This window comes from Geospiza fortis, unplaced genomic scaffold, assembly GCF_000277835.1.
Source record: "Geospiza fortis unplaced genomic scaffold, GeoFor_1.0 scaffold496, whole genome shotgun sequence".
In the NCBI taxonomy this organism is placed as follows: domain Eukaryota; kingdom Metazoa; phylum Chordata; class Aves; order Passeriformes; family Thraupidae; genus Geospiza; species Geospiza fortis.
The window spans coordinates 198,746-215,446 of record NW_005054529.1 but is presented as its reverse complement, the minus strand read 5'-3'; the positions used below and the strand labels follow the sequence as shown (position 1 = coordinate 215,446).

General features: G+C 45.6%; 1 protein-coding gene across 1 annotated transcript in view; it reads right to left on the bottom strand.

The window, feature by feature from the left end:
• Positions 1 to 16,435, bottom strand: part of ERICH3 (glutamate rich 3) — a 17,472-nt gene extending 1,037 nt beyond the window's left edge. The window contains exons 1-13 of the mRNA XM_031063765.1: positions 16,316 to 16,435; positions 15,590 to 15,715; positions 14,894 to 14,965; positions 13,006 to 13,125; positions 12,297 to 12,371; positions 10,102 to 10,314; positions 9,317 to 9,491; positions 8,360 to 8,555; positions 6,218 to 6,591; positions 4,234 to 4,458; positions 2,431 to 2,898; positions 2,013 to 2,159; positions 7 to 1,246 (exon numbers count right to left, since the gene is read on the bottom strand). Of these exons, the coding sequence (XP_030919625.1) occupies positions 7 to 1,246; positions 2,013 to 2,159; positions 2,431 to 2,898; positions 4,234 to 4,458; positions 6,218 to 6,591; positions 8,360 to 8,555; positions 9,317 to 9,491; positions 10,102 to 10,314; positions 12,297 to 12,371; positions 13,006 to 13,125; positions 14,894 to 14,965; positions 15,590 to 15,715; positions 16,316 to 16,435 (3,551 nt within the window). The remainder of the gene's footprint in view (positions 1 to 6; positions 1,247 to 2,012; positions 2,160 to 2,430; positions 2,899 to 4,233; positions 4,459 to 6,217; positions 6,592 to 8,359; positions 8,556 to 9,316; positions 9,492 to 10,101; positions 10,315 to 12,296; positions 12,372 to 13,005; positions 13,126 to 14,893; positions 14,966 to 15,589; positions 15,716 to 16,315) is intronic.
• Between the last annotated feature and the right edge of the window lie 266 nt (positions 16,436 to 16,701).

The following is a 16,701-nucleotide window of genomic DNA, read 5'->3' as shown; positions in this document are numbered from 1 at the left end:
CTCAGCCGCCGGTCTGTCCCAGCTGCCGGCTCCTTTGAACCTGCTGCTCCATCTGTGGCCTCCTCTTCATCCCCCGAGCCCGCTCCGGCCGCCCCTGCAGACCCTCCCACCGCCTCTCCTTCAGGTTTTCCTTCCACTGCTCTCTCTGTCTCTGCCTTGCTGCCCTCAGATGCGTTTCCACTCCAAAGTGCTTCTGCTGCACCCTCCTCCTCCTGCACTGCCAGTGTCTCCTCCACCTGTGATGACCCTTCAGTGACAGGATACCCCCGAGCATCCCCCAGTGCCCCTAACCCAGGTGCCACTTCCAGTACAGGACCCTTGTCAGGCTCCACAGACTCTTCCGTCGTGTCCTCCACTCTCTGGAGAGCCTGAGCACTGTCATGTGCTGCTGCAGCTCCTGGGGCAGCTTTCCCCATCTCCATCCACTCTTCCTCTGACACTTTCAGCTGGGAAAACTGACTTGGCTTTACAAACCCTTCCCCTCCAGACATTGCTTCTCCTGTTTCCATATCCCCTAGTGCTTCCCAGAGAGCCCCAGGCTTCCCCAAAGCCTCCTCCCCTTCAGAAAAGTCTTCTTCAACAGCCTTTTCTCCTTCAGGGCCCACAGCTCTGGCATTCCCATCTGCTGCCACATCAGCATCCTCCCCAGCCTCCTCTCCCTCTGACACAGCACCCACGGTCGTGTCCTTCCCTGCAGACCCTCCCTGCCCCAGGGACTCCCCTGCCTTGGACACTGGCTCACCCACCTCCTCCTCTGCTGGGGGCCCTACTGCTCCTTTGAGGCCTTCCTCTGCAGCCTCCTCCTCACTGGTGCCCCCAGCCCCCTCCTGCCCCTGGGGCACAGCTCTGCCTGCCTCCCGTCCTGGCAGTGCCCCAGCTGGCCCCTCTGTCCCAGCTGCTGCCTTTCCCAGTGCCACCTGTCTGTCCATCCCCTCCTGCTCCCCAGGTGACCCCTCTGTGCCCAGCTCCGCTGCCTCCCCTGTTCCCTTTCCTTTGGGCTGTGCCTCGGTGCCCTCCTCAGGCGCGGATTCCTCCAGCGCAGCCCCCGTGCCTGCCTGGGGCAGTGCATCCCCTGCCCCTGCAGCTTTTCCTGCAGCCTCTCCGCCGCCAGCATCTCCCTCAGCAGCACCGTCCTGCTCCGGGGCTTGTCCCGGCCCTGGCGCCTCCCCTGCTCGTGCCGCCTGTCCTGCTGCCTCCTGCACATCCAGGCTTCTCCTCCCTTCTGCCAGGAGCCTTCCATCTGCTGCTGCTAGGAGATAATCAAACATTGGTTTGCTCAGCACCCTGCCAGTGTTACATGCTTCACAGGGTTAGTGCTGAAGGTGCCATTTCTGCCCAGCCATGAGGCACATCAGCCTGGGCACCCAAAGAGAGCTTGCTGTGCTGCTGCTCATCACATCCCTGCACTCTGACCATGGTTTAGTACTGCTCTTCTGGCATCTGGCATAAAGAATTTAACTAAAAATGTTGATGCAAGGCCAGTCATGCTTGTCCTGCCTGCTCTGCCTCCCTCCCTACCTGCTTGGAACTCGTGTGTGTGTGCAACACCTGTAAGCTTGACAGTGACACTCAGAAAGTCAGAAATAGCTGACAAATTGCTCATGTGAAATATACACAGAAAGGACAAAGAACATTCAGCTTCCTGTGGATTCTGTAATTACCCCAGGAAATAATACAGGGTTGATTCCTGCCCCTGGGAACCAAGGCATTTCCCAAGGAGGCTGCACACTATCAGGAAGCACGTGGTGTCTCACTACATTCCTGCTTTCCACTGCTATTTTCTGACTCAGTTTTTTCATGGCCTGGATTCTTCTCCTAGAACCATTTAACGGCCAAAAAAAGCATTAATTATACATGACTACAGATGCCAGCTAGTCATCACCTGATTTTTTACAAGTTAGGAAAGAAAAAAAGCACAAGGAGACTTTGATAGCCAAAGGAAAGGGAAAGGGCAAACACTTCCATTAAAAGACTTCAGGTAATCCTTGTCTCTGACTGACAGCCAATCTTACCTCCACTGGCACCATGCTCTGTATTTGCTGCATTCTTTTCTTCCTCATTGGCACAAAAATCACCAGGCTCAGGGTCAGAATTCACAGCATGATCACTTCCAGTTGCTTTTGCTATTTCTTCCTGGACTGGTTTGCATTCTTCAAAAACTATCACAAAGAAAACAGGAAGCAAGAAAGAGAAACCATTAAAGAGCAAAAGGGGAGTAGGAGCCATTCAGCCATCTCACCTTTAAAATGGTTTAAAATTCATTTTTGGACAAATCCTTGCACTTTAACACTAGCAGAGAAACACTGAGCCACTGTTAATGTTCTGAGTGGATACTGAGCCCACAGCAGCTCCCCGTGCTGCAGCACCAAAGAGTGCAAGGCAAATGGAGCAGCAGAGGCATGCAGAGCTGTGCAGAGGGACTGTACTCACCACCTCCTTCCCCACACCAAGGAGGCTCCTCGTTGCCATCCTCCTTGCTCAATACCCTGCTTTCCCAAGGCACTGGAGGACATTTCTCCTCCTCATTCATGTTACTTTCTCCTGACCCAGTCTGTTTGAATTCCCCATTAACCTCAGGACTTTGATACTGCATTGCCCTTATGTTTTCAAGAAAAATTCTAGTATCTTCCCTTGCTGTTAGATCTTCTGGTTTTGTCTTTTCTGATTCATCTATTCCTTTCTTTTCCAGTGCAGAATTCTCTTGATTTTCCTCCACTCTGAGCAGTTTCTTCTCCCCATTCTCATTTCCACAGTGTGCATGTGCTGCACTATCAGATGTACTTTTGATATTGCAGTCCTCTTTGCAATTCACGTGGTCTGCCTTCATTTCAGCTTGAGAGTCAGTCTCAGTGCTGCACTGAGTGCTCATGGATGAGAGAGAGTCTGCAGGCCTCCTCTCTGAAAACAGCAAAATTTAGTTTAGTATTTGTCACTAAACCTCTGCATTCACTGTGCACTCACAAAGGGACACAATCCCATCCAATAGCATTCTCTGAATTATACCATCTGAGGATATTGTGACAAAATTCCAGTAAATGTAAATGGAAGAACATTGCCCAGATGTATGAAGTATTAAAATTAAAGCTATTTAACATGGAGGGTTCTTTTCTGATAATAGAAATAAATCAAAGATTTATAGAGTAGTTCTATCAATCATGTAGAAATACACCTCCAAATGCACCTCTAAATATGGCTTAGACAGGATTTAGTACAGAGACTCCTGAGTTTCATTAGATAAAAGACTTCAACCACAGCAACAATCCCTCAGTGCCCTTCTGTTAACTCATTGAATATTAGAAAGATCTCCAAAACCATGTGAAAACCCTTCAGGTTGAACTGGAGATGAAGTTCACTGTCTCCTCTAAAAAAACATACAGGCACCATCATATTAAATTCATAAAGGGAAAATTTGAGGGGAAAAAAGGCTGTAATTCTTCATCTAAACGTGAGCTGAACAGCAGAGCTGACTGCTGCACAGCCTTGCTGCTGTCCACAATCTACATGGGTTCAAGAAGAGATTGCTCTAACTCAAGACCAAAAAATCTAGTCAGGCAAAGAAAATAAAAGTGTCAGAACTATAATCCATGCAGAAGTGCATGTTCTGAAAAACATGTTGCACCAAGAGATCTTACAGCCCCATTTAAAGATTCCCACTCAGAGTACTACTGCTCCATCGTGGGAAACCCAAGCGGGTTCCTCTACAGACAGAATCACAGAATCACAGAATAAGCTGAGTTGGAGGGGCGCACAAGGATTGTCAAGTCCTACTCCCAACCCTGCACAGCACCATCACCTTTCCCTTCAGACAATCTATCTCCAGATCTCTGGCACAGCCAAATAAATTAGGGCTGTATTCAGGGCCCTTAAAGACAGCAGTTTAATAACCCAGGGTGGCCTGTCAGGTTTCCTGGGACCCCTCAGAAGGTGTAAGGGGTCACAGATTCCCACAGGTGAGTGCCTGCTGGCACGGAGGGTTGTGTCCTGACGAGGTTCTGGGAGCCTGCCTGCCGCCTGCTCCACCTCCATCTCAGCACCTCAACAGCTCAGCAAAGGCCCATCTCTCACTGCCAGGGGGCTGCCTGCACTTCAGTGGCACCATTAAAAGCAGATAAAACAGCGTTCTTTTAGCATTTCAGTAGGAAGGCCATATGCAGACTCGCATACTGGACACATGCAAACTGTAAAACATGCATCAGGTCAGCTTCTCCAAGCCTTGTTATGAACAAAACTAACCTGGTAGATCATCTTCAGAGTCCCTGTCATCAGAATATCTGCCACTTTTATCTTTCTCACTGTCAGAGGCCTGCAGTGCCTTCTGAGACGAGGTTTCACTCTCCTTTCCATAGTCTAAATTATGGTTTTTATCATTTGAGGATGACTTTGACATTCCATTCATTTGATCACCAGTCTGTCCCTCTTCATTAACTTCTTCATCTGCTTCAAAATCTTCATCATATTCTAAAATAGAAGAATTGTACTGTGAGACAGGAAACAGAATTCACAATTTAAAAAGTTCTTTCTAAGTGGATAGAAACACTGAGCCAGTGTTAACATTCTGAGTTGATATTAATTAACATCATTCATCTCCTTTTGCCCTTGAATTTGCACAGTCTTTTTAAAGCCATGAGAGAATCTAAGACCACAGATAGGAATTGTAAGAGCATGTTATCATAAAAAAGCGTTGTGTTTTTCATAGAGTACCAAAAATGTAGCAAAACTAAAGGTATGAGTAATACATTAAAACAAAAATAAACAAAGTTACTAGCCATGGAAAGTGAAAATTTAGAGCTGGGAAAACTCAGAAATTATATGTAAGAATCTCTCATAACAGGAGAAAAACTGGATGTAATGAAAAAAATTACAAGCAATTGAGAAAGCTGGAGAAAGGTAATATATTATACTGTAAAGTACAATAAATGTATATTGACATGGCTAAATAGCAAAGAAGTGTCTTTTAAGCTCAATGAATTTAATGAACTCCAGCCAAAGGGCACTGCAGAGGCACTCTGTTATCACAGTGCTCTAATGTGCTCCTCCAGGGCCCGGGGGAAAACCCAGTACAAACAAAGCCTGCACAGAATTACCACTCTTATATCCACATTCTGGAATTCAGGCAGCCACTAGCCTGACATCTGACAGATCACAGAGTAAGCTGAGCTGGAAGGGATCCACACGGACCCTCGAGTCCAGCTCCCGGCCCTTCACAGCACTCTGCTTGGCTCTGGAGGTGAAACCCTCTTCATGCAGATGCATTAGAGAAGGTCCCCTTCCCCCCAAAGCTGTGCTCTGCACATCCCAGGCACAGCACAGGGATGTCGGGGATTCCCACCTAAAATCCAGACCTGCCCTGCTGCCGCGGGCTCCCTGCGCACGCAGGGAACACACTGCCCCACGCAGGCCAGCTGCACTGCTGCCACACCAGCTGTCCCTTGTGGCCATCATTCCTCACTTTGCAGATTTCATTGCTGCCCTCCTTTCCTTCCATCAGGGCTTTTAACGTATGGAAGTGACAGAACACCAAGGACAGAAATGAAGAGTTCCTGATGCAGAACCAGTCAGGCAAACAAACAATTACCAAGACAATGAGAACTAAGGGAATAAGGAGATTTATTTTTCTATATTAAAAATCAATTGAGATTCCAATTGCAGTGTTGGCAGTGAGGTCTCTGTCAGAAGGGCAGTTCCTCCTGAAGGAAAAAGGCTTCATTAATCCCAAACACACATCCGGAGGGACTAACGACTGTCAGATGAGTAGCAACACTGCAGAACTGTGAAAGCAAAAATAGGAATAGGAAGTAGGAATTAAAATCTCTCTGTGAATGTGATTGCCTCCAAAGAAGATTATGATAAGGAGGAAGTAAAGGCAGAGACTGAGCTTGATGCCCCTTCCATAGCTGAGTACACCTTCCACTATCCCAGACTGCTCCAAGACCCGTCTGACTTGGACTTCAATGCTTCCATGGATGGGGCAAGCACAGCTGCTCTGGGGAACCTGCATCATTGCCTCACCACCCTTCCTTACTCACTTTCTTGGCTCTTGCAAAGCACCTCATCCTGTTGCATGGCTGAAAGGAGCCCCTCTAATTCTGTGGCCCAGATACAGACATCACCGCATTTCTCATGCCCCAGTCAAAGCTGGCGGTCCACAATCCCAGACCTTCTCCAGAACCATCCCCTCCCACTTCTCATCCCCTGCTCATGTTTGGGAATACTATACCACTTTCACTGGTGGTTTCCTGAGTGGTGCCTTCGGTCTCCACAAAAGATCGGTCTTCCGTTTCTTCTTCTTCTTCTCCTTCTTCTTCTCCTTCTTCCTCTTCTCCTTCTTCTTCTTCTTCTTCTTCCTCTTCTCCTTCTTCGCTGCACTCCTGTTCAGAGTCAAGTGTTTCGTCGATAGTTTCCACGCTTTCCTCTTGGCTGGGTATGGTGAGTGACACTGAGCCTTCAATGGATTTCGGCAGCACGCTGCTGTCACAGGGCTCGCTGTGCGCACAGAAAGGAGAACAGCAGCACATGTGCGTCCTCGTGAAGTACTTAATCTTCCTCTTGGGAGGGTAAAGCTTTTTGTCCAGACCCATCGCAAGAAAGCACCTATAAAATAATGCAAATTGGGAAGTACCATATTTTTCTTCCTTTGAACAACAGAGGGCAGCAGACATAGCGAGTTCAGCGTGTTATGAGCAGGGACACCAAGCACCCATCTGCCTCTGCACCGCCACAATGGCTCACAAGGAGAAGCACCCTGAAATCCCTGAGAGCTCCCCCAACACAGATGCAGTTCTTCCTTGAAGGACAGTAATGCTGCCTACACTGACAGGCAACAACTGACATACAAACAGAACCAAAATTATTACAAGTGCCCATTCATTTGAAGCTGCACGGAGCATTGGCTGTGAAGACAGGACCACTGAGAAAGGCAGACAAGCTCTGACGTGTTCTGGATCCAGATCCTGCTGTAACTCCCAGTAGTGTGATAACTGAGGGTTTGTGGGTAAGACTGGGGGTTTCTGTACTTATCTGCTGGGTCTAAGAACTGTGGGGGAAGAAGAAGGTTGAAAGTTAGTAATTTGTGTTTCTGTTCTGTTTACCTACTTAGAAGAAACTCAAACAGATGGAAAACAAAGCATTTTGAATGAGTTGTTGAGACTGCCCCTCTTGTATAAAATGGAGGGATATGCTCCCTCTCTCTCTCTCTCAGTCAGGAGCTCTAGAGAACTGCTGGACATTGACCAGCAGAAAGCTCTCAGAGCAAGGCGTGCAGCATGGTACAGAAATCATTGCAGCATCACCTCGTTGTGAGCTAAAGCCTTGACCCACCAGGGAGAATCAACTGGGACTTTTACTGGGAACCAGAGTGGGCATTCAATGCATGTCATAGAGCAGAAAACAAACCCAAGTGCACTTGGCCTGAAGGGGTGTGAAAATAGTTGTCATTTATGGGGAAAATCAGGTTAATGGAGATGATTTTTAGTCATCAGAGAAGGTCAGCTGGATTGATAAGAGGCAGGAAAAGAGAGATATCACTAAGAGTAAGAAGGAAAGGAGGACAGAAAGGGGGACAGAAAGGGGGAGTAACTTAGGAATTAATTAATCCAGTTTTTGGATACTGTATTAAATTCTGAAAATTCACTTCAAATCTTTATAGAAATCACAAAAAGCTGAGATTGGGGCATTTCCTAAAATCTATAGCCACTACAGGCATTCTGAATTCAGATGCTTCTCACTCCTTTGAACATGCAATGAACATGCAATGAACATAAATCATGTTCGTTGTTAGACTGGAGCAAAAACTACTTTACAATAAACTAGCAGTTTTTTCCTAGAATTCAGTCCTTGCCTGAAGGAACAGAGTACACCTCTGTGAAAAGTCTCTTGTTCTAACTGCTAGCTGCTCGTTTAAAAATTATTTATTAAAATAACACAGAAGATTTTAAATTATCCACATGTCTGTAAGTTTATGTATGGCCTGAATTAACAATTACAGAAAAGGAAGATTTTATGAAAATTAAAGCCTCTTGGCAGAATCACAGCTGTTGGTCACAGCACTGACATTCGCCCAAGACCTTTCTGCACAGATTTGGTTTCTGAACCATAACAAATATTCAGTGCTGCCTTATTCTGAAGCCAGAACTATTACAACAGAATCTCACTTCAGAGGCAGAGCTGTTTAAAAATCAATTATCACAAAAAAAGCCTGGATGGGAGACCCCGACAGGTGACCCCACCCTGCCCTTCCACGGGGCACTGGGAACAGAGCAGGCCCCACAGGGATGCGTGGAGCCAGGGAGATGAAAGAAGAGAAACAAGTTAGAAACTCTGTAAGCGAAGTCCTTGAGAGCAAAGTGCACCTTCTCCATACCTGTAGCAAGGAGGTGCTCCTGCCACATGGAGCACCCTGAAGTAGGTGTTTCTGCGTCGCAGCTGGCAAGGCCTCTTACTCTGAAAGCCTCTGTACTCACAGCAAGAGCTCAGCCTGGCAACTTGGAGCCCGTTGAGATAAAAGGTGAGGCTGAACGGGTAACCGAGGTACCTCTTAGAGATGAACTGGAAGGTATCTGCAATTACAGAAATAAAGGGTTCAAAGAAAAACATTGTGCTTCACTGTCAGCCTGTAGCAACTGCTGTATCTTAACTGCATCACCACAGCAGCCAGCCCTCTGTGGACAGGCACTGGGGTTCTCAGGTCTGTCCAACAGTTGGTTAAACTCGACCCCTCCACACACACAGCCCTGGCTCTTGCCAGCCCCAGAATCCAAAAGTGGGACAGCTAGGACAAGTGTCACACTGTCAGTTTGGCCACTCACTGCTACAGCAGGACAAAGACCAGAGCCTCCCAGCCATTTCCTATGTCCAGTTTTCCAGAACACAATTCATCTTTTACTGCTGTAATGAAATTGCACTCACACTTCCCAAAAAGAGATGGGAACCGGGCTCCCACTATGTATTTTTCCTTCTGGAATAAGAAGCAAGATTCACTGATGCATTTTAGCAACTCAGATAACCCCCCTTTAAGAACAGTTTATTACTACAACTGCTCTATTAACCATCTATCTCTAGAGATAATTAGCATAAGCCACAAGTATTTTGTTAAATCAATTCTCTAAATTCTTCTACCATCATTGCAAAAGTAATTGTAACCCCACTTTCAATCATGGGACAGTAGATCCAGGTATAATGTGGAGGCAGATGGTATAAACATCCCTGGATGCATATATCTTGACCAAGTTGAGCTGTAATCATTCTGATGTCAGGGCAAAGTTTTAGCACAAAAACAATGTTGCCACAATCAATACGAACTCTCTGGCTCCATCCTTACCTCCTTCCAACAGGTCGCCTTTATAGACACAAATGTTTTCTGTTCCACAGTATTGCTGATAGACTTTGATTTCATCCTTGTGATCGCGGAGAGACACATGCTTGCTCTTTCCTAGGTAGATCATGGTGACCAGGGCGTTGCTGCATAATGGGGACTTGGGGAACCCATTGGTATTCTGCAGCAGAAAATGCACAGAAATGCCTTCAGCTCCCAGCTCCAACAAGGGGCAAAAACAAAGCTCATATCTGTGCAGCCCACACTTGAGACTTCCAGGCTTTTATAACAAGAGGTGAGCTGATTAAATGGGGAAGTGTTTGTAACATGCAGAGGGTGTGGGATACATTTCCAACTGAAAACCCAATGCACTGAATAGCCCCAAATTTCAAGGACCAGGTTTAATGACCCATATCATCCCACCCAGTCCAGGGTTCCTACAACTTTATTTACAGGAGTTAAAACTGGCTGGAGACAGTGTAACTGATGCAGTGTTCACAGACTCAAGGCATTTCACAAATCCCTGAGATTCTAGTGCCAGAGGCAGCATCAGACTGACTGAAGTGGCAGGCTTTGAATAACTGTTAATCTACGTTATTGTTCAGCACCTTTTTTCTCCCCAACTGATGAAAAACACCAAATGTTTTAGTTTACAGGGACATGCATAGCAATTATATATTTTAATAGTTATACATTTTCTTTATGCAAACTAGGTATGCACATCTTTCAGCATCAGGCAAACACACCAGTGAGGAATGTAATACACCTGTATGTGGACAGAGACTACTCACATTGATCAAAAACTGCTCGTTGAATCCAGTGGTGGGATGAAACCATCTCTCCACGGGCAGCCCACGCCTGATTCCAGGGATACACCTGTCCCCGACGTGCGGGCGGGGCGGTGGCACCGGCGCCACGCGACGGCGACGCTTGCTGGGCCGGTACGGTGACGCGCCAGACATGTAATCCATTGGGTTCCTAAACTTTAGCTCACTGCTCTGCCCCTGGAAAAACACTTTAATGACATGACACGGCTTCTGCAAAACCAGATCCTGAGCACATGGAACTGGCCATGGTCTGACTTCTTGGTAGACTGAGCAACAGGCATCCTTCTGAAACAGCTCCTTACTCAGGGCCTGAAATTTTGCTCATGAAAATATTTCTGTGCTAAACCACTTTCTTTTAATTTGCAAGGCAACATTCATATTGCTTGAAAATGTCACCTTCAGAGATACAGACAGCACTGCACATCAAGCCCTGGCTCCAGCGCCACCGAGATCTCATCTCAGACAGAACCCTGCACGGCCCTGCAGCACTGCTGCTCCCTTGCAGCTGGAAAGCACATCCCCAGAGCAGCCAGTCATCCAACAGGAACATCACTTGGCATCAGTTATACAAAATGTGCTTCAAAATGCTGCTTCCTCATCTGAATAGAGATTTAGTCCTCTTGCAGAATGAAATGGACCACAGCCCATAAGAGTAAGACATTACTAGAGAACAAGTTCTGTAAACGCTGCATGATGTGGCTCTGAGTTCTGCATCATGTTCTCAGAACTTACATCCGATTTAGTGATTTAACGGTTTCTTTAGTGCTCACAACTGACAAAACAGTTGTGAGCACTAAAGAAACCGTTAAATCACCCATAATTTGAGTAGACAAAAACAGGACCAACCAGCAAATTCTTGAAGAGTCATGACCATGCTGATACACAGCAAACACAGATCAGAAGGGAGCTATTTACACAGTGTCTGCCAGCCAGTGGTAGCAGATCACAGTCCCACTCCAAAGCCCTCTCACCCCATGGAATGCATATCACAAAACCAATTACATTATGTTTTTCTAGAACAGAAGACAAGTCCAAATATCACTTGAAAGTAACTGCAAATATATCAAGACCATGTTTGACTCATTCTCTAAGCCCACTAGTGTGATTTAGTAGAAGGAATGATCAAAAAAAAAGGAATTTTTTGCTACTTTGCAGCTCCTTTGTAGGTGATGATGAAAACTTATAGGACTTGCAACTGAAAATATTCCAAAGTTCCTGGAGTCAACCAGGTGCTGTCTCTCTACATAAGAGAAAAATCTACATAGAGGGAGAAATTTTTGTATGCAGAAAGATTTTATACTATAAAAGGTAAGTCACCACATTTTTCCTCACTGTGATCAAGAACTGGGCATTAGACCAGTAAGACAGTGTCTTGAAAATTTAGGGGAAGTGAAAAAGGACAGTTTAAATAAAAGTTGATGCCATTTGAAAGGGATGTTCCCTGTCGTGTACATTTCTGGGAACCACAGTACTTAAACAATATTACAAAACTGTCCCTAAAGTGGGACAGTTTATTTTCAGAATGAAGTACAGCCTCACCCAACCGGCAAATTGCTGATAATATTCCAGTGCATGGCACTTCTGTTTGGAAGCCTTTGATACAGACCCTGCTGCAGCCCCGCCAAGAAGGGGCTGGAGGCGAGGGGGCTGCTGTATATTTCCTGGAGCTGTATTTGGTCACAAGGAACTCTACAAAAGGAGAAAGAAAACAATGACAAAATCTCAGTGTATAGCTTCCAGTGCAGAGCAGTGCCACAAAGAAAAATAATAGCACTGATGAAGATATCTGGAAGTGGTGAGTGATTACAGATACCTACAGGACATGACATCTTCTAGTCTGCCTCCAAAGAACCAGATCCCTTTAGGCACCTCTAACTGACCATTCAAAACAACTCTTGGCCATAAATACAAGGTTTGCTACTATCTCCCCACTGTGCAGTCTTGTAGCAAACACAATGAACTCACAGAAACCGTAGCAGTGTGCTATGGACTTCAGCACATGGACCCAGGGAGAATGCACAACAAAAACGTACCATTTTTGTTCAATTTTCAGCTTTTTTTTTATTGTTTTATTTCATGTTTTCCTTGTATACCCTTCAGAATACCAAGTTAAAATGTTAACATCCAACAGAACTGTTTAACTGAGGTTAACTCACCACCTTAGAGAAGGGAGGCTCCTTGGCTCGGTAATAATAACGTCCATCACCATAATCAAGTCTAAGTCTGGGTCCCCTCTATATGAAAAAAAGGTCATTCAGGGCTCAAAAGTTTCTCTTCAATCTGCATCAATTATCGTTATTGATCTAGAGAACCAGTTGAAACTGACCTAGATATTTGACCTTTGACTTCAGGCTTTAGTACTATTATATTTCAAGTATATTTTCATTATATTAACACTCCTTCTTTGCTGTTCACAAAGAGCAAAAGCCAGAGCTCCTAGACACAGCCTTCTGAAATGAGCTCCAGTCTGATTTCATTCCTTCAACTCTGTTTTCTAAAAGACTCCCACCTTTTTCAGGGCTTTACAACATGCGTAACCTTGTCTGCAGCCCCTGTGTCCACTGACAACACACTAATACTGGCCTGCCTGAGGTCATGAGGCAGCTAAAAGGGAAAGACTGAAGCAGATTTATCAGACAGCAAAGTTTTGTGGGGTTTTTTCTAGGTTCTGATGTGCCATTCCTGCAATACTAGCTTCTAGAGATTCCTTAACACAACCCAGCAAACAGGAAATGAGCCTCAAGTGATGAAGGATGTGGCCCTCATCCAGAACGATCCAGGCGGTGAATGCTTTGTACTGAGGTCCGAGGGCAGACTTTCAGCTGCCTGTGCTTCCATGGCAGCCCATGGAGAAGCATCGAGACTCACCCGTTGTGAGCGGCCGGTTCGTTCTCCGGACACCAAGGGACAGAGCGCGTGGTGGTTCCTGGGGGCGACGGGGGGGTGTGGGGCGTACGTGTGGGCCATTTCTCCCATCAATCGCTCCATCTGAAATGAAGGGAATTTATGTCTCTGAGGCACTGAATCCAAAACCAGCGATGTCTGTCTCATTACATCTGTCTTTCACTGGACAGCTGTGACAATCAGCTGGCCTGGACCCAATGGAACAGCTGGTTAAGGAAAGAAAGGAAATCATGGGAGAATGTGAGGGACAAGCAAAAAGACTTGTCCCCACCTCTGATTCGTTTTCCGGCAGCTCTCTCCAGCTGCTGACCCACTAGATTCAATTCACGTCTGTTTCTGTGCATCTCACAATTCTTGGTTGTTTGAAGTTCTCTTTCTTTTTTAAATTTGAGCGCACCTGCCACTTTCCTGCGATGACTGCAGCCTCTCCCCACCTTCTCATCTCACCAACCCAGTGCTGGGATGGCTGCCCCACTGGAAACAGACAGCTCTGTCTCTCACCCTCCCTTGCTCAGCCATCTGCCTTTCTCCTTTCCTTTCAGATGAGCGACTCGGATGAATTCACTGAACAGATGAGGTGAGAATTAAATTACACCACTGGCTCCAGCCAGGCTCCTGCATCCCAGCATGGCAGCACAGCACACACAGATCAGGTGTCTGCAGGTGTCTTTCTGAAGGAAGCAGCTCTGGTTTACGTTCCAAAATTATTCAAGCCCAGGATCCCTTGACAGGGTGCCTGAGTCACTGCTTCCATGGGGTGACTTCCTACCACAGGAGTTCCATCAGCAAATGACACCTTTGCAATTCCCATAGTGACCAGTGTCTTTCAGGAAAATCTCATCCTCTCTTTACCCCATGATTTGCTTATAGATGTATTATTTACAGTTTAACACACCTGACATTGTTTACCAGCTGCTCAATGAAGCAGCCACCTTCTCAAGGCACTCTTCTCAAAGCACTCAGGTTCCTAATACAGAAATAAAATTCTGAGCGTGTTTCTGCGAAAATGAGGATGACTTTTCCCATGTGAATTCAGGTGATTGCATGGGGAGAAGAACCATTGACTTCTATGGGATTTCCATGACTATAACTAGAGAATCAAGTTCAACCTACATGACACCTAAATGAAGACTCCTAAAACCTCTTTGATTTCTCACATGCCTGTTCTGCCCAAATCCTGTGGAGAGGCAAACAACCAAACACATGAGCTCAGTGCTCATCAGCAGTCAAAAGCAGAGAGGTCTAGAATTACTGGGAGGAGAACGTATCTTGAATTATTCATTCTGGTATGGTTCCCCATTTCAAAACAGAAACAGTAGAACGAGAAAAGGTAAAAAAAAATAGCAGTGGTAATGAGAAGCCTGGAGTGGTTCACGTAAGAAAAATTCAGACTGAGGACCTTCAGCTTGGAAAACTGAGAAGGAATGTGAAGAACGTATGTAAAACCACAGATGCCTTGGAAAAAGAGAACATTTAATAACTTTTATCATACCAAGAACAATGGAGCATCGAACAGACATATCAGACGGCAGATACATTTATTACTATGCAGAAATGCAAGGATATACCATTTCATGCAATTCATTATTAAATCACCCAGCCAAGAGCACTGCAGAAGTAGAAGAATAACTAGATTCAGAAGGAATTAAATGCATAAATGGAAGCTCCTGAACTTCTGGACAAAGGAGAGAGGAGATGTAACTGGGGCAGGATCATCCTCTACTTGCCTGTTTCTCGTACTTTTCCACATCAGAGACAGAGCATTTGTCTCAATGAACCACTGGTCAGGCCCACGGTTACTACTCAACACAGGCAAAACTGCCAAGCCCCATCAGCAATGCTGAAGCCTTACCTTGGCTGACTGCATCATCTCTTTCCTTGCAGAACAATCAAGTCTCCTGTTCTTCTCCAGCTGATGATGATGCTATCAATATAAGAGGAAGAGAAATCCCATTACTGGCCATCATGAGATGTCAGTGTGTACAAGAACTCTTGCTTCTGTCCTGTTTGTCCCATGCCTTCTCCTTGGCCACTACTCTCACTGAGCCCTGTAATAAAACTACTGTGTATTGAATCTATTTGCATTTCACCTGCATATATTCACACAGCCAAGGGAACAACTGAGCACTGGTAAAGTTGGTAAAGTTGTAGGAACCAACTCCATTCCTGATATCCCATAGGAATGTGCCCAGATTTTGTACTCAGACAGCATATATACGAATATGTTCAAACTAGTTGGTTTTTATCAGATTTTTTTTAAGCAAACTAGCCCTGTGAATATCATCTCATAATCTGAGAGCTGTCAAAAAGCAATAAGGAAGCCAGGACAGTGCCTGCTCTCACAATAGCATGGTTTGACAATGAGAGGCCCATGGAGGTTTCATGTGGGGAACCTCAAGCACAAAGTCTGTCCTTTTTCCCAGCAGGAAAGAGCCTTCCAGGGGAGCATGAGGGCACACATGGAAAACAGTCCAGTACAAGTTAGCAGCCCCTGGCTGTCAGTGAGAAAACACCTGAGAAGGCTCACACATCCTCAGTAAGGGCACACCTCAATGTCAAGGACCTTGTGATATATGGCATCAGCCAAGCACTCCTGGACGTGTCTCTGGTGGTCTCTCCTTATGGCATTGAGGCGGTATTCCTTCTCCGGTATTATTCTTCCGCTCCTTGAGATCTGCCATACACAAATAAAATGTTACTGAAAAGGAGAAGACGAAATAAAGTATGTTCTGAAACAATACAATTTCCCAGAAGACCACTTCCTCCTCCTGGCTTGTTTCCACCTCTGCCCCTGCCACGGTGTGGAACTCACCTCACAGCACTGTATTGTCTTTGACCCCATGAACTCCACCAGCCAAATGGAAGGAGCAGCAGCCACATTTCTAATAGCCTAGGGCTCAGCCTTACCCTTCACAGGCCACTGCCCAAAGGGGTGGAAAGGATTAAACACTTGCTGCCCTGCTGCACCTGTCTGTGCAAAAGAGTCACACCTAGGAGGGCAGCAGTTTTTTAAACAAAATGTTCACCTTTATCAAATCCTTCAGTTTTCCATTAAACACTTCTGAAAAATAACACTGAAGCTATTTAAACAAATCAAAGATGCTTACATTTCACAGTGTAAAAACCATGAGTGAACCAATATGATGCTGTATATCTGCAAACTGAAACACTTTGCAGAGGGAAACTCAAATGAGCAAAAGGAAATATGGGAGGGGAAAAAGCATAAAAACATTTTGAATTGAATGTAGAATTGAGGAAAAGTTTTCAGTCTCACCAGTCCTGATTTCTGAAGATGTCGTCTTATCCTGGCATTGCTGAAATATCCAACCAGGTGTTTGTCTGTAAGACTGTTATAGGTTTCAAGAATACTGCAATAAAAAGTGGAGATGTCCATAATCCCTTTGACTGACAAATTATTACAATCTACATTAAACAGAGCTACCCAACAGTTTGCTACACAAAATGCTGCCTTAGTAAATCATCCTGGATTTGGTCAGGTAAATGCCCACCAGATTATGTAAAAGCAATATCTTGTGGCCTCCTGGAAATTCATATCAGAAACAAGTGACTTGTAGCTCAGGCCAAGAGCTGAGTGTGGAACAGCGCTGCCACCACTGCAGCCTGGCACTGCCAGGCCAGCCCTGACAGCTCCTCCACCAG